Source organism: Ornithodoros turicata, chromosome 2 (genome assembly GCF_037126465.1).
Source record: "Ornithodoros turicata isolate Travis chromosome 2, ASM3712646v1, whole genome shotgun sequence".
In the NCBI taxonomy this organism is placed as follows: Eukaryota; Metazoa; Arthropoda; class Arachnida; order Ixodida; family Argasidae; genus Ornithodoros; species Ornithodoros turicata.
This window is the reverse complement of record NC_088202.1, coordinates 28,911,588-28,934,424: the sequence shown is the minus strand read 5'-3', so window position 1 is coordinate 28,934,424 and position 22,837 is coordinate 28,911,588. Positions and strand designations below refer to the sequence as shown.

Below are 22,837 nucleotides of genomic sequence, written 5' to 3'. Positions count from 1 at the left end.
CAATGGAGCAGCTACAGCTACAGAATCAACAGCTTTCTCAAGCTGACTTCGAGGAGAAAATTGCAGCGCTTCCTTCTAAACAACAACTTGCTGTTAGAACATGTTTTGAGGCTGCCAGAAGGAAGTCGGCAAAAGGAATGACTTATAAGGATGACTGGCTTCTTGAGTGTATTCTGATGCGAACAAAAAGTCCAAGACTCTATGAGCATATAAGAAGGCACAGCATCTTAGCCCTACCAGGAAAAAGTTGTCTACAGAGACACATTGCAAACTTCAGGAGCAGTTTTGGCTTTAATTCAAATGTATTTGATGCCCTGTCTGCAAAAACAAAGGAGATGGATGAGTTTTCTCGTCATGGAGGAATCATTTTCGACGAGATGAAACTATCACAGCACTTAGATGTAAAGGCAACCGGTGAGATATTCGATACCCTTAAACCTCTCTGCCCTGTAGCTGCTTATCTGATTTGACATCACGTCTCTGGAAATTCTAGGTGATTTAGAGGGCTTCGTCAACCTTGCACAGCTCACCACCGACATCCAAAAGGAACAGCTTGCTGATCATGGCCTGGTGGTCCTTTTCCAGCCTTTTCAAGGTAACTTTTATTGTTTCACTGCTCTGGTATTGACATCTACACAATCTGAATGTTTTTTTTTCTTCTTTTTTTAGGATCATGGACACAGATTCTTGGCACGTTCGCTTCGAGAAGTAATGTCAAGGCGGATATGTTGGCGAAAATCATCGTGGAAGCCACAATACTTAGCGAAAAAGCAGGCCTGTTCGTTGACTACATCACGTGCGATGGCGCGAGCTGGAATAGGTCTATGTGGAGGCTGTTTGGAGTACGAGGTAATGCCATCAGGTCATAGGCTGCAAATCATTTTGACTTGGGTATTTTTTACCTACACAACTTGTTTCCTTCAAGGTGGAGCCAACGGCATACAATGCAAAGCCCCACATCCTGTGAATGAAGAGCGTCATTTGCAATTTTTATCAGATTTCCCTCACCTGATAAAAAATGTCAGGAATGCCTTCATAGCTAAGGGGTTTAACACACCTGATGGTCACGTGCATGTAGGACCCATAAGAGAGGCCTGGAACGCTGACAATAAGAGCATCTCACTGAAGGTCATGCCATCCATTACGAAGACTCACCTGTGCCCAAATTCATTTGAAAAAAAAAAGAGGGTTGGACCAGCCTTTCAGCTATTTGGGAATCAGGTAATCAAAGGTTTGTTCCTCTATCGAGCCAAGATAGAAAGTGCCTATGGCCCTGTGGGCCCAACAGAGAGCTTCCTGAAAAAAATTGGCAAGCTAATCAGAATCATGACGTCTAGGGTGCCGCAGTCGGCCTTGTACCCTGGTTCACCTAACTGCACATTCTTGAAGGAATTTCTGCAATATATCCAACAATGGGAAGAGCACACAAAAAGCAAGGGTGGCTTTCTCAGTCAAAGCACTGCGGAGGGACTCCGTGTATCAATTGAAAGCACTCTTAGTTTGCTCACTTATCTTGCCAGTATTGGCTTCAAATACCTCATGACGGCGAACTTAAGCCAAGATAAGCTAGAGAACATATTCGGCATTATCCGCCAGTCATCGGGGACTAATGACCATCCTACTGCTGCACAGTTCTTAGTCACTGTGAATGCACTTGCATTTTACAACTTGGCTAGGCCACCAAAGTCCGAAAATTGTTCTCCGGAAGTGGTTTCCTCACTGCTGTCAAGCACTGAGAAACAACCGGAACAACAGCGCATACTTAATGTACTGGACAGCCTGATTGACACTGGGAGGCTCGACGAAGCCGAGTCAGTTCTGTACACATCCGCTTCAAGAGATCACCAAACATATGTAACTGGTAAGTCTCATGATATGCTGACATACTATATATCTGGTTACGTAGCAAGGAAGACGTTGGAGAAGACCCAGTGCCAAGCTTGCACCATATTTCTGACTTCTGAGAAGGACACGGAAACAGCAAGTGACAACGCTTCACAGCTCACAGCGAAGTTTGATAATGGAGGATTGCTGTACCCGTCTGCACCCCTGAAGTTGGCAGTCACTGCTCTGGAGGACTCATTTACAACGTTTTTCAGTCTCAATAAGCTGCATGAAAGGAGCATCGTTGACTTTGCAACATTTTTGATGAGCACTGAGTTACCTCATCTAGGCTGTCCAGAACACACAGCCGACATTACAAAACGCATACTGAAATTTTACGTCCTCCTCCGGTTCCGGTTTTACACCAAGTCACTTAATGGAGAGAGGACAGCAAAACAGGAACGGCTAAAGCACCTTAAAATGAGGCGATGCAAATAGCTGACCTAAGTCTTGAAGCATGTCTAGTCATACTGTCCAAGTCATTATATTCATCTAGTCATATTGCCAAGAGCGAGTTGTAATTTTATGGCCTTTGTGTTTTCAATTAAGGTCTGTGCAATAATAATTGTGATAATGCAAATGCTACCTGCGGAATGTGTAATGTGACCATTGGTCTGCTTTTCTTTTGTGCAATATTCTTATGTCTATGGCTAAATAAATAAAAGGAATTCACTACTAGCGTTCGTTGTGTCGTGTGGTTCGTTAATTACAATTGCCATTACAACGAAACACTTCAGAGGATCAGCGACGATCCAGGCCCTAATCGCGTGAGCGCGGAGAGCAGCTGCGCTGGGAGGCTATTTTCAAAGCATTTAAGGATTAAGTAGATTACGAGCACATGCTTCAAAGTGGAATAAAATGACAGGCATGACGTCCATATGTTTCACGATTTTGTGGTTACAATGATTAAACAAACAAGCAAGAAACCGCGCGATTGCAAAGCTCGTAGCGCGAAGCGGGCGGCTACTGGGGTAGCACTCCGACTGCGACCAGCGCCCTCGCGCGACGTCATTGCGCAAGCGTCCCGCCCGTCGGCGCCGACCGGGAGACTACCCATCTTTCTTACATACCTTAGTATTTCTGTACAAGCGGTGGACGTTCCACAGATGTTTCATTCTGAGGTTGATTATCATCATCATTCTACGCGTTTTCATAGGGGCCATCGCTGTCGTCTGCTACGGTAGTCGTACACACGCTTCTGCGCGTTCAGAATTCAAATTTCCATCGTCCAATCGTGTTGTGCCGATCAGTAGCGCCCCTGGCGGATCGTGCGGACAGGCTCCTCATAGGGTTTTCTGATTGTGACGTGGTCGTTATAATCTAGTAGGTCGTGGTTCTTCTGACATTAGTGTCGATAGGGTGTGGTCAGGTATTTATGCCAATCAGACTCTCGGCGGATTCCGGAGGCGCCAATTTTAAAAAGAAACAAACAAACGTGGTTGGTGGATTCGAAAGATTCGATTCGCCGTTTTGGCCACTGGGATTCGGATTCGAATCCCTACCAAGGATTCGAGGATTGGAAGATTCACGGTTTCGGTTGGCCCATCCCTAACCAGAAGGATAACTATAACCAATTCATCGATTACTGTGGCGTCGCTTAGCTGCCTTGCGACGTATAGCCGTAAATTGTCATTATTACATTACATTTATTACATTTCTTAGATTGCGACGTCTCACGGGCGTGAGGCGGATGACCACAGGCGTAAGTCGTGTACAGTGCATTATGTGATGCGTGCCATGTGAAATATCCTTTTTTTTTTTGTTGTTGTTATGACCCGTTATATAATGTAATTTAATATAAGTTAACAACGAATCAACTCAGTGAAGTCATCAACAAAATGATTGGTTTTGCAGATGTTACATGCTCGTAAAATCGATCAACGTTGTTTAGTTAATGCTTCAAAGGCGCAATACATTCCATAAATACTATACTGTAGTCTTTATAGCAAAATAATTCGGTACAGTAGTGCAATAAAAAGTGACAAAAAGTGAAGTGAAATCAAAAAGTTACAGTAGGAATGAAATAATTATTGGCCAATAATTACACCCGCAGCCAGGTAAGTGTTCTTTCATCCGTACCCGAACACTAGAAACACTAGTACCGGCGGGGATCTGTCCAAGACCGCCACAGGTAATTAATCTCACTGGCCATTTCCATAAATACAAACTTTATTTAAACATTTCGAAATAAAAATACTTTTCTTGTCGAAGGAGCACTCAATTCTCTTTATTCTGCATGCATGTGCAAGATGGAACATTTTTATTTATTGCCAGGAATTTGTGTCACATGAGAGTGTATTGTTGTTGTAACTGAAAGCACATCACAATAACAATACTTCTGGCCTCTCTTGTTATTTTAACAACCTTTTTTCCACAAGAACAATCCAAGTTTCTAGTGTTCGCAAAGTACAAAGTGGCTCTGCTATGTACATACTAAAAGCAGATACCAGATACGTGTATCAATCCTCTCAATAAGTGTAATCACTTAATGAGAGGATTGATACCAAGATATCAGAGATACAGTGAACTGTGTACGCGTTGTCCCTCGCGTGGATTTTCCAAACATCTTACAGTTACAGCATCCCCCCCCCCCCCCCCCCCCTGCCAACAAGGCGAAAAAAGCCCGAAAAGTCAGCCTGAGTCAGCAGATGCGGGTGTCATACCCCTGGAGATAAAAATCCAGTCCAAATCTACGCTGCACGCAGGCAGAGCGGGGACATCCACGGGAGAGTTGAAAGTCACGTGAATTAGTTAACTGTTCGTATCCCAGATGGCAGCACGAACACGGCGTGTTCCTCTACTGCGCAGCCTACTTCGAGATTCAGTTTCGGTTCCGATTTACAGCGTCAGCGCTACATTTGTTCCATGCAGTTGCGCTGTTTCCGAGGCCCATGAAAGGCACACATACCAATGTAGCTGCACTCTCCTAGACCTCCAAACGTATTCTGCAGTACCGGCGTGTACGCTCCTCCTCCACCCCCACCTTCCCGAGCCTGAAGCGGCTTCTGCCTGCCCGGTAGCATAGGTCGGCGCAATCATGATCGCAATGCCTTATCAAAGCCTGATGATCGCGATCGTGAGTGCGATCACGAAGCACTGGCAAGGCTGCCGCGATCATGATCGCGCCGAGCAATGCCCGGAAGGAGTCTTTTTGACGCCCCTTCAGTACGACAGAAGAGAGGAAGAAAATCAACAATACCGGGGGGGGGGGGGGGGGCAAATTTCCAACTTATCCCTTCGGAGGCGAAAAGTAGACGCCGGCTCTGGAATCCTGGTTTCAGTGTGTAGTGTGGAACAGAGTCACTTGATATTCAAGTACACTGCACGAATTGTGTTTCTATTTTCGGCACTAACTCGACCCTCCAAGCATCAAGCAAGCAGTGTATCGACTGCTTCAGCATGCAATTTATTTTATTTCGGATATATGCGAGACACAACCTAAACTGTGAACTGAATCGACTCCAGAGTTCAGAAGCAACAACGTGCTGCTACTTACTGGACACTGCACCAACAAAGCTTGAAAGCGTAGAGTTGGGGTTGTTGTTTAGACACGACAAAAAACGGCGAGTGAGATACACAGAGACAACACCAGACAGGCTGTCCGGTGTTGTCTCGGTGTATCTCGCTCGCCGTTTTTCGCCAAAGCTTCACGTTGAGAAATCAGGCTTGGAGGCTGAAATGTCGTTCCACTCGTGCAAAAAATCATCACACTCACAAAAAGAAGCGATACAAAGCAAGAAAAATATCGTTAACAAAGTTGAAACTTTGCCCGGCAAAACAAGAGCCGCGCGCACTATTTCTTCTCTTTGGGAGAGGAGCAGGCGGAGAGGACGCACGTGGATGCATGTATGATTGCGCGCGCTCCTTGTGCGTCTGCTGCTTTCCGTGTTGTCGGCCTCCTGTTGCTTGAGTAGGTGGTTCGGAGTGGAGTGGTTCCGTGACTATGGCGGTTACTTCGTCCTGAAACATCTTTGCTTCCCCGCTTGCGGCGACGTTTCCCAAGGAATAACCGGTGACGTTCAAGGATTTGTGCGTGTGTGAGTGTGAACGTGTGTTACCAACTGTTTTTCTGTGCCATGGGAGCCTCAAGTCATCGTGAACTTTTCTTGTGGGTCGTCTTGTGTTCAGGTGAGGCTTAGCTACACTTGTAGTGCGTGCCGCTTTCTTCCTAGCTGGAGTCTTCTTCCCTGGAATATGCCGCGGAGGTCGTGTGGTTGTCCGCCCGTGCTGGGTTTTCGTGGAACACAGGTTTTATTTGTGGTGAACATTTCTTTCTCGTTTTCGCCGTGCCGCATTTGACAGGTGTACAACGGTTGTACGCTGCCGACGTGTTTAGCGGCAATAGTACGGCGTGGAGCATACCTTTCCTGCTTTGTACCGTGTATTTGTTTCTCAAAAAAACTTTCTGGCGTCTTTTAATGCTCTGGAATGCCGGCAGGTGCAAACGAGCATCTGACAGCTGACAGTGCTTTGACCGTTACAGCAACAGGACGTGACACCCCGTCCATCGAATTTTTGGCTCGCTGTGTTCGAGAACGCATGCGGTAGAATTTTCTTGGGTGTGTGCTTTCGCAGCCGTAGAACATTCAGTAATTCCTAGTGAAACACTCGTTCTCCAGCGCTGTCCCAAGAGGGTTGGGGGAACGGCAATACAGTAGTTTGCAGCTACACTGCAAAATCGCAGATGCTTTTAATTACCGCACCGGTTGAAATTTTGTTTCCATATTCCACAAAAGTATGGTTATTTATATATATGTCCAGTTCTTATTTCTTTCTGTTAGTTTTTTCTTTTTTGTCTTGGCTCCAAAAGAGAGACCACAGCACTTGAGGCTTGTTTGGGACGGCCGCTGTGTATAGCATCCAGTGTTAATCTCTCTAAGGAACATGGACACCTCGCATCAGTATGCACTTCGTGGACGTTCCCGGCGTCTATATTTTTTTGTTCCCTCCGAGCGAAACGAATCACTGAATGAGCAGCTCATGTTTTTTTGGCTCGCGTCTTTTTGAACCGGCGGAACTGCATAATGTGTGGCTATCGCAGCGCAGGAGTGAGGCATCACCCGCGTTTACCTGTGTGCTGCACGGTTTGACCACAGAGTTTATCGACTTCCAGTCCGGTGCCTAGAATGAAATGGAGGACGCCGAAACAACCTCGTGAAATTTATTCCTGACATGCCTGTGGCAGTTACGGACGCCGTCAGTCAAAATTCAAGGAGAACGCTGGCGTTCACTGGGGACGGCTTTCCAGTAGAAGGCAAATTTCTCCGTCGACGAGCTTCGGTAAAATCACTCCCCAGAGAGCACACACTTTACATCGGTGAGGCCGTGACTAGTTCAACTCACCTGCCTTGAAACGAGCCCCTAATGGATCGCTCTTTGGGCTTGTCTAGTTGAGTGCGTGTGTGGCTTTTCTTTGTCATTTTGCCTGCCTCTTCGCTTCCAAGAAAAGGCTGCTAGTATGCCACTCCTAGTGACCGTTCTTGACAACATGGTCAAACATGACTTTCTAGGTGATGTTAGGTGGTTCCGGATTAACGCATCGGAATAAGTATCCCATGTCGCAGTTGCGAACTAGCTCACGGTTCCAACTACATTATGAAGGTGAGTAAACCCCGAGAGAAGAAATACACAGACGATCATTTGACAATAATTTTCATAATGTAGCACCAGTTAGCTTGCTTTTTTACTCTTATTTACATAATTATCTCTTTCACAGCCGTACTGTATTTCCAGTTCCCCTTTCGAACCCACATCTTGCCTCAGGGCAACAGGTTATCTACCTAGCTTCGTACAAGAGATTACCCTCATTCTAACAGCTTTATTCGATCTTTGCAAAGCTGCAGGCTGGGAACAAAGCGTGTCGAAGGGCAGCCTTCGATGCACACGTCGACCTCGGGGTGGGGGATGGTCGATAGAAGTCTTTGGGATGGGCGGGCACGCCGGGCAGGTCCTTTTTAGTGTCCAGCAGATGTAGGACGCCGGGGGATTAGTCCATTTCTCTTTTGTGCGGGAAGCTCTTCGCCACGTTGGGCAAATGGCATACGCGATTTCTTCGTAGACTGCCCTCTTGCTCCACGATTGCGGATGATGGCAGAAGTATTTTTCCTCCGGCGTCTCGAGTGTCTGCGTGTTGCGAACCAAATTTGTCGCGGAAGGGGCTTTTCATCGCGGTTTTCTTGGTATTACTGCGGGAAATCTTTGACTAGGTCGGCCGTGCCTCATTTCAGTGCGTTTCGCGTGATTCTTTTGTCCGACTCGTTCGCTTACTTTTACGTTGATAGGTTTTTGTACTGTCTTTTAGTGAATCATCTGTTCAGTGTAGGAATCGTTCGGCGTTCACGTCATGCTGCTCTTGCATGACGCGGGACTCAGGATCGCAGGTACCCGGGTGTACGGAAAAATGGTCCCGCAGCCGCCTGCGCGCCCAATACAGGGACATCGTTGCGGATAACTGATCAAACACAGCACAGTCGACCGATTTGTTGAAATTGGGAGACATATATATTTCATGTGTTGATGGACTATAAAATATGTGTAACATAAAAGCGATCATTCGTTGCACTAGTTCGCTAGCGGTATCGTTCGCTGCTGGATGCTAGTACTTTTCTACTGCTGGTCAGACACGGATTTTAAAGTTGTCCCCTGCATTTTTTCTGTGTCGATGTTTATTAGCAATAAATAGGGCCCTGTATTTTCGGGTTTTATTTCAGGCGCCGTAAACCAAGCTGATATCGGGTGAAAAAAAAAAAAAAAAGAAGCGCTTCTGACATTTTAGATTGACATACGACGTAGAACAACAGTGCTGAATGTACAGTGCTAGCGATCTCCAGTGCCCATATTGGTGGCTGAATTGGCACTTTGCACGGTTCGTTTTCGGTTTTGCTGGAAATGATGATGATGCAAATCGGGGTGTAAAAACATGTTTCACCCTAAAACACAGGGCCCCAACAATAAAGCTGTACGTCAGTTCAAAAATGTCAGTTAAGCAATTGAAATCAACTGAAATATGCAACTGGGCGTTGTGAGGCATATGTTCAGTTTCTTTATCCTTGTATGTTCAGTTGCCCCATCCAAGTTCTCCCTCTCATTAATTGTTTCATTACCCTTACAACTCCGCATCCGGCGGAGATACGATTCATCGGCACAGAAAGTATGATAGGACAACTGAAAAACCTTTGTCGGACCAAGGAAAGTGCTAGCATCCATGTTGAGCTGGGAATTACCCCCGAGTACATCCGACAACACCCGCGCACAGTGAGCGCGTGAAGTCTGAGATTCAGGCTAGCGAGCGTTTATGTGCGTCCTATTTCATTAGTACGACTGCGGAAGGTAACGTGCCTCCTTGAATAAAAGAACGCGTGTGCCATTTTCCCAATCTATCGGCCAGAAATACGCAGAAGGTAGCAGAACCTTGGAGAACCGCTTCGTAATCTTGTCGCGTTGCCTGTACTCAACTGAATAACTAAACAGGGAGAGGAACATAGGCAATCCTTTCAATACAACCGGGGCAGCGAATGTAATCGCTTTTATGTTTCTTATTGAATGGCACGCAGCGTTTATTATTCAATAACATCCATATTAATTTAAAAAAGCCCATGTCTCCCAATTTCAACAAATCAGGTGCGCGAATGACACCACTTGGCCGGCTACGATCCGTTTAATCGGCTGTCCACAACGACGCTGATGTGGTTTTGGGCGCACGAAACCCTGCGGGACCATTATTTCCGTCCACACAACGTGGGACCATTTTTTTTCCTGAACCCCCTTCCTCCCCCCCCCTCATAACCGGAGCCAGAATGTCCCGAGACTTCACCGGGACAGTTCCCAGTGAGCTTCTCACGCTGACGCTGAGAAGTGACCCGGCTTCGAATCCCGACTGATCGAATCGGCTGCATTGTCCAGCCGTTATCTCTGTACTGAAGCTTCGAGTCGAGACAGTTTGTACGTGCTTGTACATCTTGAACATTAGGCAGCAAACGGATACGGACCACAGAGAACGACTGGAGTCAGTTCAGAGTGAGCAGCTCTGTGTTCCGCATCTACATGCTGCTCAATATCCAAGCTGTTTTCCTCAAACGCATTATGGCATAATGTCAGCACAGTCCTCAGTGAAGTCGTCCTGGGGCGTGTGATCCTCCCCCTCTGCAGCAACATGACGCCGCGGCGGCACGAAAACCCGCAAGGGCAACATTACGCCACTTACCAGCCATAACTGCCGGAAAGCAATATTTTTGTGGATCAGCGCATCTATGAGTAACATATTACTGCGAAAGCTCAAGGATTTTGCAAAAGGTCTAGAGCTCAGTGTCAACTAAGTGATCAACTCTTGTCATATAGTCGCTCTTGTGCCATAAAGCACCAAAACACCAACTCTTGTCATACATTATTTGAGAGCAGTTTTTAGTGTGGTGAACGGAGAATGCTGCTCCTCCGTATCAGCAAGAGGCCGCTCAATTTAGCTGCACTCATTGGCCCCTATGTCGATTCTGTACTCCATCGTCGAGTTCTTCACCTGTGCACGGACTTCCTGTCGTCCACTGGATTGTTCCAGACGCTTAAATTCTTTCTCGTATTTTCATCCTTCCTTCATCTTCATATAATGTTCCTCGTGCAATGGGGTATGGTACCGCACCACCGCGGTGAAACACCACTTCTCATTGTCAGCTTCTATTGTTGTTGTTGTTGTGTTTCCTCCGTATAGCGGCTGGTGCATTGCGAAATTGAATCCTACAAACAATATTGAAGAGGACACAAAAACAAAAAAGTCCACATGATGATGATGATGATGATATTGCTGGCGACTCCCTTTGAATCGGGCGGACTGCGCAGTGTGTACTGCGCGTTCTAACCTCTCGTCCTCGGAGGACAAATCACTGGTGTCGATCACGATTGTAGTTGCCTCTCGACGTGGAGCCACGAATCGCTCTTCAATAGGGAGTTTTACTTTCCTGACTCATGTCAGCACACTTCTCCCTGAAGTCGGCCTAGGACGCATACTAACCCCCACTCCTTCCTGCTGTCCTCTCTCCATCTGTCCACGTCTGTACGCCGCTCATAGCCATAATTGTTTCGCGGCGCTAGCACGGAACTAAAAAAATAGGGAGGTTTAGCAAATCGGAAGGTCGTTACGGTAACGGTTCCGGAAACATGACGAGACATCCGCCTGGTTCATTTGAAGTGGCATTTGGACGATGTTTCGGTTTCACACTACAGTGTAGTGATACTGCCTTCGTTTTTTATTATTTTTTGCTTCGCTTCGCAGGTCGTTTGCAGAGCTTTACCAGTATCTCCATTGTCTCGCCGCACTGACAAGTGGAATCGATGCTTTCAGATACTTCACTCCTCGCATTTGTCATAACACCCAGTCCACGCCTGGAAGAGTAGTGCACTTCTTCCGGAGAGACTCGAGGTTTCAGTTTGTGTATTTGAGGCTCCGTTTTCTTGTCTCCAGTCTCAATTTCGATTCCCTTCGGATGCGATTTTGTTCCACTCTTTTTCGTTGCGGTTTTTGTTCCTGCGCTGCATTTTCTGTAGTATTGACTTTATTTTTCCATCCAGTCTTGAGGCCGCGGAATCTCGGGCGATGAAAATATTCTCGTTGCTGACGATGTTTCCTGCAGGTGGACCAGTCTTCTCAGGTAGCGGGTTTTGGAATCTGCCATCATAGAACTCCCATAATAACTAGGAACCAAGCCAGCCAGGGGGGGGGGGGGGGGGGGGCATCTCAACATGTGAGCCGCCATGATCGATACGGTACGCCTAGCGTCTTACGAACGGTGTCTCTTACGTGTTCCGTGCGCCGTACTTTCATGTCGCAGCGCCAGGTTTAAACTGTTCGATACTCATTCCCTAGGGAATCCAAGCGCACAGGTGATGGCAGCCAAGACAAACACTTCGCATATGGCATCATGGCACACGGAGCCCAGCGGAAGCGACTTGCATTGGATTGGATACCATTGGGCCGGGGCGCACCTGCTCTTCACACGTGGAAAGGCTGTGCCAAATCCGGCCGAATCCAGGACATCAATCATGGCGCCTCCCGGACTTGGACATTGAGAGAGGGTCTTGCTCCTGTACAACTCCTTTGTTCTCCCCCATCACACTCTCTCCCAGCATTTCTTCCAGCCCCTCTCCTTATGATTACTATGTCTGCCATGGAGGCTGCCCCGGGAGAGGTCACGCGCTTACAATAACCGATGCAGTGATTCCACTCATTCGCCATTTTGTGACACATGAGATTTTCCGCACCATCCTGATGAAAATACGCAATATTGCGCAAAATTGCAAGGTCTCCCAAAACACATTTCAGTACTCCAAAGCGTTTCAAAATCCAAATTTCCATGCTCAGAGAGTTGCTCCAAATCATGTTTTGGGAGTATAGCATCACTGCCAGTGGGAATGGCCGGGTCTCACGCTCCACTATGGTCAAAGCTGCACGCTGTAGTATGTTCGACGGTGTGCGTCTGTATTAATCGCTAACTGCGGTACATAGAAAACAAAAAATTCCCCTCGAATACGTTGGCATGCACTACGGTGCGCGCGCGTTAATATGAACTACAATCGAAGAGCCGCAACCCTGCGAAACGGAACTCTGACGGACCTACACAAGTGGTCTTTCTGAAGCTGGTGCACCCCAGAGACTCAGCGAATAAAAACTCTATCCTGTTACTAAGGTAATCGAACGTATTCCATCGTCTTGAACGTCAAGGATCGTTGCAAGTTATCTCCCGCCTGTTCGTCGTCTCTCTGGAACCCTTTAAGGTCAGCCCCGTTGAAACCACCATGCACCCTTTCGATCCTGCACCGTGATAGGAACGCATATTTAGAGGCGATATCTCCACCCCTAGGAGCTCACCGCCGCCACTTGCCTGTGAGGTCAGGCCATCGGAGTTCGCTTCGTCCCCCGAAGCAAGGCAGCATTCCAGCGGAGACTCCTCCCGCCGAAATGGTCGTTCGTCGCACGAAGGGGACCCCGTTGCTGTTGATTCCCGCCTTTTTTGTAGCTTCCGTGCAAGAATAATGGGTGTCGCTTTACAGGGTAGTTCCGCAACTCAAGCATCGGATAATAGAAAGAGGAAAAGTACACACACGTCTGTTGCTGGACGCTTGATCAGACAGAGAAATGACCAGCGCCATCGGCCGAGCAGGTTAAGGCATCCCGCTCATTGGTGGCAGCCAAGGTCGTGCTGAAGACTAGGAGGTGTTGAGTTCGAATCCTATACCACCGGCTGGGCTGTCTAGGGTTTTCCCTGGGTTTTCCGAAGACTTTCCAGACGAATGTCGGCACAGTTCCCCCTGAAGTCGGTCCAGGACGCATACTAGCCCCCCTTGTCCTCCACTCCTTCCTGCTGTCCTCTCTCCATCTGTCCACATCTGTACGCCGCTCATAGCCACAGTTGCTTGGCGGCGCTAACACGGAATAACAAAAATAAGACAGAAATGTGACGACGGTATCAGCATTTGGCGCTAGTGCGCTTTCGACGAGCACGTGTTGACTAATTTGTTTCCTCGTTCTGTGACAACTGCAGGTGGCTGCGTGTGTTATTGTTGCTGCACATTCGACACGACGAAGTTATAAGGGAAATAATTTTCTGTTCTTCCTAGTTCATGAATCTGCTTCGCTATTGTTATCGGATACGCTCTTAGATAACGTCATATTACTCTTATTCACGCGCAAACTTGGTTGGTGGAAATGGCACGAATGTCTGAGACGACCAAGGCCACGCGCATGACATCACCTGCAGGAAGCGCCAGTCCATGCCACACTTTTTGAAATGATGATGGTGGTGGTGGTGATGTTGAAAGGGCTTGCCGTTGTCGGCCTCACGTATGTGGGCAACGTCACGACTGACGCCCTTTTTGAAATGAACTTCACCACATAGCCCGCTCCTAGCCAACCGTCATCTCGAATGATGTCGTTATCTGCCCTGATTTGTTGAAACCATTGTGACAATTATGAACAGCATAAGTGTCACAAAAAGGCGTACGCCTCACGTTTTTAACAAATAAGGGAAGATAACTATATCATTTGAGATGATGGTGGTTGGCTAAGAGTGTGCTATGCGATGAAGTTCAGTGCGCGCCGGATACAGCGGAGCCGAAGAGCGGCGAGCCGTTTAACCGTTCATTGCTTTCCAAACTCTCCTTTCGTGTTAACACCACGGTCAGATTGAAGACTCCGAGGCGTGTGGATTCGAATTCGCCCACCGGCCTGTGGTTTTCCGGCAGATTTGCTAGGCACAGTTCCCCCTTGAAGTCGGCCCAGGCCGTATACTAACCCCTTCTGTCACTCACTCCTTCCCGCTGTTTCCTCTCCGTCTGACCGCGTCTGTACGTCGCTCATGGCCACATTTGCCTCGCGGTGCGTATTCTGAATTGAAAAAAAAAAAAAGAGAACAAGTAGAGACATTATCAGGTTACCCGATAACGTCGAAGGCCATGAAGTCACAGTCACACTGACTGCTTTGGCACTTCGTGGAAGAACGGTGGGGGACCCTCTCCAGGAGCGCAAGGAGTTTCTACCGCGTGGTGCAATCGACAGATCGGTGGACAAGTGCCAGGATGGCTTTGAAGTCTTTTCGTCCCTGGCACCACAGGTGTACGAGCATCAGCATGTTACCGATAAACAAAAGAGCAGGGACACCTGCCACTCCCGCTAATCCTCGTTTTACTCTCTGGTGTCTATGTAGCATTCCCGAAGAGATTCCGGATCCCAGCCTGGACAATCCCATTGTATACGTGGACACGCGTATTTTGGCATCAGCCTCGTAAAGCAGGCCTGCTGGTTCTCCACATCGCTGGCTGGCGCCGCGAATGTTGTTGCTGCCACGGATTACCGCACCTGGCGGAAATTTATGTTTCCACTAATCCCTGCAGTCGCTTATTAAGGACGGTAGGATTGTTCGAAAAAATCGTGCGAAGCAGATTAAAGCCAGGGAAGAGTTATTATTGCGGCGGGGATTATTGAAGAAGGATGGGTTGCCATCAATATTGCGGCCCTTCGCGATTCTCTGGTTGGGTTGTGTTGACGACCCTTGGATGCAGGAGCGGCGGAAGGGGGTTACTGTAGACTCCTGAATGTGTGAAGGGGGCGCAAAACTCTCGTGGAGGTACAGGGACGGCGAAACATTTTGAGTTCGGGGGGGGGGGGAGGCAAGCCCCTGCTTGGCGCTCCTCCCCCAATGTCCCTGAGATGTTTTGAATTGTAGTCCACTTCAGCCCTTTTCTACCTGGTGGTAATGACGACTCTGTGCCCCCCCACCCCTAGGAATATCGGGGGGATAATGTACCCTTGTCCCCCCCCCCCTCCATCCGTCGACACTGTGGAGGTGAGGCGTCAAAGTGCTATCTTGGGTGCCGATGCGCATAAAATGCCATAAACCATTTTCCTTTGCCTTTTGGGGACCCGGGCATGATTTGGTGGTGGCGGTTGAGGATGGAAGGGGCGCCGGTTGGGATCTGGCGTTCCCCTGAGTTTGGGATGTTGCGCTGCCCCTGCCTGGATATGATGGGGCGGGATGTGTGTCACGGAACACTCATGTTTCCTTGCATGTACGGGTGTACCTTTTCGTTTTGCTGTACCTTTCACGCACCTGTCTAAAAGCAATAGTGAGGTGACATCTAACGCGGCTCGAAACCCTGTTAAGCTGTCCATCGGGAGGAACAGTGCAGGTACCTTCACTGTGCTGGGTATTGTCACAGCGCAATCAAATTTGCAGAAAGCAGCCGCGGTCGGCCGACACGATCCACGAGTGACGTAAGGAAATCCCCGTGCCGTTCTGCTTCGTTTCTTTCTTCTCAGCTCACGCTGCTTAGATCCGCTTGAGTCGCGCCGCACTACGTCACGAGTCACATGTCAGGGGAATAGGTTACGTCACGACGTATCCTCATTCTCCGATACGCTCACTCCATAGAGTGGAGGATTTTTGCTGCAGGACACCTGTGCACGTAGTTCTTTGCAGGAGCTCATATTATTCGTTGCAAATCACGCACACACACACACAAATTGGAAGACACCTAAGTGCCCCTTTAATGGGGTCACGACACTTCCGGTGTCTTTATACGAGTGACATCCCACAAAATACTCCCGCGGAAGGTGCATCCGCTTTCTCCCGCTGTGTGAGTGCGAACACTCAGCGTCATGTCTTTTCGTGTCTCTCCTACACTCAAAGAAAAAAAGGAGTAAATCGGGGAGTAATTGCAGCTTCTACTCCCCTAGTCTGCACTTACTCCCCATTTTAGTCCCCTAACCCGACATTTACTCCCGACATTTACTCCCCAGGACTGCAAATCGTCACTAAACTTCGCGCATGGTCTCCTGAATGCAACAGTCTACGTAAATATGTGCCCTTGGTCAATTTGAGCGGCATAAGCCTGTATAACTCAGACAGCGTAGCAATATTCCAACCACACAGAGTAAGAAACAGTTAGCGCATCTTTCTCCGCAAACTGTGCCCTATGTATGGCGCAAGATTTTATATCACGCGATATATCACGGTTGACGGTTTGCTTCAAAGCATTTTCATGCATGTACACGAATTGTGTACTTGGGACTCTTACAACTGCGCGGGAAATGCAGTTTACACTCTGTGACATTCGTTTACTCCCGTGCATTTACTCCCGAAAGGGACTATTTTTTGTGGCAAGGCATTTAGTCCCCAAAAGGAGTAAAAGTACTCCTTTTTTTCTTAGAGTGTATGAGTGGGAAATATCATTAAGCTCAGCCACAAGATATTCCGTAGCAGACGACACGGCCGATGGTGTCGTCTGCTGTGTGCGTGCCACGTTTTGCAGTGAAAGGGGTAATAGACGGTCATCTCCGCCAATGAAGTGGCCGCTGGAGATGTCGCGCGGTTACAACGACCAACACGAATGACAAAAATCCCTGAATCCACTGACGTCAGAGCTTGACGCGGAGGTGTGTCGAGGGGTTAAAATCGCGCCAGGTACGGCCCTCCATACTGTTACTATTTGCATTAGGAGCACCATGCAATCATCCATGTCCATCAAGGTGTCACAAGCCCTTGAAGTCGCACGTTTCCGTCTTTTCGCATCAGCGGTAGACGTCATAAACGCCATGTAAATGTCGTACATCGCCTGCTACGAAGCACTACAGGTATCGCCCGTCGCGGGGATAACGATAACAACACCTAGAGAAAAGAGATTCGAAACAGCAGTGGCGGAGTATCTCCGAATGTTGCCGTGGCAAGAACGTGCCTGTGTTGCCAGCTTGTACGGCAACGCGTGTTAATTACGATGCTACTATACGGTGGGTGAAGTGTTGACGCTGCTTCAAGGTGCGTTTGCTTCTCGAAGTCGCCGCCTACAGTGAGTTCGCGGAAATCGTATTTGATGCGAATCGGTTCCAAGAGTTGATGACCGATTTGGGGCTATCGTTTCCATTGGATCGTGTTTTGCTTGTACTACCTGGGATGAGGCGCTGCGGCTAGCAAACCGGTTTTTACTATTTCCATCTTTGTTTGCTTACGTAAGTGGCCCGGTCAACCTGTCTACTGCGGTGACCGGTTCGCCCGTTTCTAGCCGCGGGATTTTTGGTGCCCCTTTTACGAACTCACCTTTCGTAGCCAGGCTTACAAAAACCGTCAAAAATGTTCACTCAGATGCGCTAGTTCGTTGTACTAGTTAATTTAGTTGGGGAGCGCCGCTAAAAATAGGTGGTTTTGGTGCATCGTACGCTGTCGTCCTTGCGTACGTAAGGGATAGCGTTGGTGGTTCTGCGCACGCGCAAAGCATGGAGCTTACCGCACCACGCTTACGTACGTAAATGCGGTAGCGCACGATGCGCTTAAAACGCAAAAGTATCGTCCATCAGTCCCACGCACATCCTTCAATTTCACATTTCACGACGTCGCCGCAACTACTTTCGGTGTATCTGTGTGACGTCATCATTATGGCGGCAGATATTTCACGTACTGTGGCCTAGAAAGCATTGGACATACCGCGACAAATTTCTGGATCACTATCACCGTAGGAAGAATAGTTAATTACATGCTAATTCATTAAGGAGACCGGGTAGTCGCGTTTTAGCCACTATTGAAAAGAACCGGCCTCTGAGAATCCAACGTAATCCCGGACGTGCAGTTCCACAGCGTAACGTGTTACGTGACTACGGTTGGAATGTCTTTGCTACCATGGTGGTGGTGCCGGTGATGGAATTGCTTGTCGAAGTCAGCCACGCTTAGGCGGGCAACGTCACGACTTAATTAAATGACTATCCCAGGGGGGTTCGCTACAAGCGCTACGCAATCGCCTCTACCTGTCGTACTCAGCAGTGCCTCCTATCGATGATCGAAGCAATCGCGTGAGCTGCCGGCGGTTGTAATGCCCGCAACCGCAGCATCCCAAGTTGAACTGCGGCAAACCGCAGTAGCACGACGAGCGGGTAATTGGCCGTAGCAAAGTGGCCAACGCACCTGATGAGCGGTATAATGAAGTTGACCGCTAGTCAGCGAGGATCTCTCCCGCCAGTGCTCCACCAGAGTGCGAAATTCAGAAGGCTTCCTTCATTTGCGTTTCAGGCAAATTAACCCTGCGTCGGACTAATGTGTTGTTTAGGAGAGGAGGTGGGCTGTCTTCCGAACGCTTTGTCTGTCCCCGAGAGGGAGCATGAGGTTTCGTTATTGCACGGGGGGCTGTCACATAACGAATTGCTTTTGTCTTTTACGGGCCTAAGCGCCGTAAAATGGAAAGGAGAAGCGAAAATGCAGCTTCTGCCTGGCTGGGGAGGGATTTTCTGAGGCGAACAAAAGAGCGGTCGTTTCCACAATTTATCAGCGTTGTCGCAGTTTCAGCTTTGTACACAGTCTCGAGAAATTAGTATTCTACGTCAATTGAGTTGGTTGATCCGGCATTGAACAATTGATACCTAGGACCAGGGCTGAAATGCGGAGTTTCATCACAGTTTCGTTTTGAACTAGAGTTGCTTTTATTCGGTTGTGCTTACTGCAATAGCCTGTGGATGGCAGTGCGAGATGATATTTCTTCTGAGACACTCTGTGAGACGCTAAAAAAATGGTGTCTAACCCATAGAAGTCTCTGGCGGTCGTCCCTTACTCGACGCATGTTGGCGTTAACATCCCCACACCGTGACGGTAGCTGGACTAATATTTACCGACGCCAGTACGCATCATTCCCCTGCTTTCCAAAGGAAGCTCGATTGAGTCACAGAACATACAGTCCCCCCAAGATATAACCAACCACACGTGCAGGGCAGATTTCCCTCGCGAGAGCTTACGAGAAGGCATCCCCGTTATATATACGCAAAGCTCCCATCTCTCTGAATCGTGCCTTTTTATTGACTGGAAGGTATTGCCCCTGTTCTCGAGGATGAGTGGAATAGCTCGGCAGAGACGCGGCTTGGCAGATGCACCCGCTTTGAGATCCGCCTTCCGCTCTAAAAAAAAAAAATGCTGACAGTGAGCATGCGGAGGAAAACAGAGGGCGTCGAGAAGTGATGTGGTCGTTTGCAGTTCAACACTTGCCAGCCCGTTGGTGTAGTCAAGGCGCAATCTGGGAGCCAAGTTCCCCGCTCTGATTAAATACCGTTCCAAACAAAATATTATTCCATATGTTTGTTCCGCGTGAGCGCTTATCTGGTGCTCTTATGTGAACGACTACCGGGGGAGCGCGGAGAGTCACTGCCGTCTACACTCTAAGAAAAAAAAAAGAGGGGAGTAATTTTGCTCCTTTTGGGGAGTTAATGCGCTACGTATTGCATTGAGTTAATGCATTGCCACAAAAAATAGTCTATTTCGGGAGCGAATGAATGTCACAGAATGGAGACTGCTTTTCACGCTCTGTTCAAAGATTAACAGGAACATAATTCGTGTGCATGAATGAAAATACTTTGAATCAAACCGTCAACCGTGATATATCGAGTGATATGAAATCATGCGACATACATAGGGCACAATTTGCGAAGAAAAAAGCTCTAACTTTGTCTTACTCTGTGTGGGTAGAAAATTGCTAAGTTGGCCGAGTTATACAGCTCTGTGCCATCAAATTGACCAAGAGCACATATTTACGTAGACTGTTGCATTCGGAAGACCATTTGCAAAGTTCAGTAACAATTTGCGGACCTAGGGAGTAAATGTCGGGATTGGGGGACTAAAGTGGGGAGTAACTGCAGTATAGGGGACTAGATGCTGCATTTACTCCCCATTTTACTCCTTTTTTTTTCTTGGAGTGTACATTGGCGTCTGAACCCCACAACCGTTCCTTTTAAAAGCTGGCACGTATTTTTTCTTGCAACGCAGCTATTTTGTGGGGGCATAGTGTACCGCATTTATTTATTTATTTATTTTTTTTTTTAACAAAGCGGTACTGGCTTCGTTAGCAAAACTTGGCATGACTAAAAGGTACCTAGTTCCTGAATTCGGACCAAGAAAGCATTCTGGAATCGACAACAATGATGCACGAGCATCGGCCACTTTAATGCGCTGTCACTTTGGTATGTTCTAAGAGAGAGAGAGAGAACGACCCCCATAATCTCTCAAAGGAAGTAAAGCCTCTCAGTTTAAATGACAACTTTCTGCCTCGCTTTTGACGACTTCCCGGAATAAAACTATCAGCGTCATCTCGCAATCATGACGCATGCCGGATTTGCGGTGACCGCAATTCCTTCGAATGTGGAGCAATCGGCGGATTCATTTTCCCGTCTTTCGTTCGATGGGCGCATTCCCGCCAGCACGTCTGCCACGTGTTTTACTGTCCCTTTTGCCCAACCGTTATTTGGCGGGGAACGTTCGTTTGAAGGATGTACTTGGAGACGTGGTCTTTTTACTCACAACTGACGTTGACTTTTTTTTTTTTTTTTAGTGTTTCTTGGACGGGCGCGGGTATCTTCCGATTTATGTAACGTCGGTAGATAATTTTGCCGTGGTTTGTGCAGTTTAACGGCGTTGTTATTGTCGCGTAAATATTGGCGGCATTATTGCAGCGTTCAACTTTCTCTAGTGAACTCCGACACTGCGAACTGCACTAATTCCATAATGAACTGCACAGTGCAGATGTAAACTTGAAAATAATAACCGAGCGCACTTGCAGTTACACAGGAGGTACCTGTTCCGTACGTCAGCTTGGTCAAATTCAAAATTAGGAGTAGATTTACACGTAAGGTGAGTCAGCCTATCTGTGTGGCGACACGTTGCACGTGCCGCAGGGTAGGAGCGCGGATAATTTGGACCGCCTGGCGTTCTTTTAACGTGCGCCGGAAATCTCTGACACACTGTGCTGGAAGCAATGTTTACCTCCCCCCCCCCCACATTGCTACCGTCCTCGGCCGGATTCGAACCCGCGATCTTGAGCTCATCATGCTCACCGAGGGAGTTTCACATTCATGATTATCCTGTTCTGCATCCCAGCGCTAACGTGTGGTAGTTCGCTTCCTATAATCTCACATCACATCACATCACATCATCCGTACTAGAAACAGAGCTACTTTCTAATGTCTACTTTTTTCTTTTTTGTCTCGAGGCCTGCACACAGACCTAATGAGTGCTGCGTGCTCAGCTCGTTTATTTCTTATTTGTGGCACTACGCTTTACTCGTATTGTTCAGCCACGAATGTGTGACGACGAACAATATCCGCGCAGTGCACTCAGCCTACTTGTAACGACGTATGGCGTCAGTAATTCCTACTGCGTCCCTTTGTTTGCGAACGTTTTAGGCGAGTTTAAATAGTACGCGCACCATTCTATGTTTGGATATAAATTGCGCCGGTTATAGGGGATGCCCTCGGGGGGTCAAACTGACGTCGAGGGCCGAGTCGACCCAGATGTGCCTCCGCTAGCCAATCAACGTCACTCACACCGTCGGTGCCGGGCTTCGTTCTCGGTAAATGAACTTCTCGGAGTTTGTGTTCTTGTTGGAAGGGCAAGAAACGTATAGACCTGTAGGAAGTGTCTTCCACTTCCTTGGACGTAGCGGTTCTATCACGTTTCACTGCGCAAATAACGTTGTTCATGGAGTCCGTCGACTTCATTAACGTAAAATTTTGACGCGGTATCTGCGTCTTTCCGTTTCAGACGGACTCGACCTAACCTATATAGCTAGCTTTTTTTTTTTTCTCGTAACGACATTGTCATCAAGGTCCGCACCGGAGACGTCCTGTGTATCGCTACAATACGCCGCAGACAAACATTATACTCCGTTCTCTCCCGTTATGCATACTCTATATGTACCACCCCTTGACCGTCACAATGGGGGCAGCGGTCCAATGTGTACGGCCGTTCGTGCACGGATGATGATCCTGGCGGACGGCAAATGTTCCCTGGTAAGCCGCTGGAACGCGAGGACCCTTGATGGTCCCATTATGGATATGTGTTGGACCGCGGCGGGATCGGGTTATTGTTATGTTCCATATCGGGGCTGGACAGACACACGATGGCATCAGGGGTGGTGGACTATTCGCCCACAAGGTCGATTGGTGACCGCCGTTCCTCGATGGGCGTATACCACCAAGTTTGTGTGGGATGCAGGGGAAGCCCGTGATTGATTGTTGACTGGCTATGTAGGTTGACGGGGGAGGCAAGGAATGGGACCTTATGTGCTGTCCATTAGGGCAGGTGATTGTTTCCTTCTCGATGGGTCGGTGTTCTTGTGATTGTGGTCTTTGTTTTTGTTGTTGTTCGTGGGCTGGCGAAACTTTGTTTCTCTCGCGACCATGACCTTTTCTGTGTCTATTTTTGTTCTAGTGCTATCTGTAAAGAAAGTCGTACGTTCGTATAGCGCGATACACTGACACAGTTAGAAGACTAGGTGCTCTGCACTCTGTTGCGCTAGTACTTCCAGAGCTCATGACTGATCGTTTTTGCCGTTGTGGTGACAAATTTCCCGTATATTTTATATATCAATTATATAATTATATATTAAATTATCAGTTACATATTAAATGATATAGCTTTTTGTTTTCAATTTCTTCTAATGAAAGTTG

General features: G+C 47.9%; 1 protein-coding gene across 1 annotated transcript in view; it reads left to right on the top strand.

The window, feature by feature from the left end:
* The first annotated feature begins 5,766 nt into the window (after positions 1 to 5,766).
* Positions 5,767 to 22,837, top strand: part of LOC135385260 (protein turtle homolog B-like) — a 114,261-nt gene continuing 97,190 nt past the window's right edge. Inside the window, exon 1 of the mRNA XM_064614463.1 lies at positions 5,767 to 6,012. Coding sequence (XP_064470533.1) covers positions 5,961 to 6,012 — 52 coding nt within the window. The 5' untranslated portion in view covers positions 5,767 to 5,960. The remainder of the gene's footprint in view (positions 6,013 to 22,837) is intronic.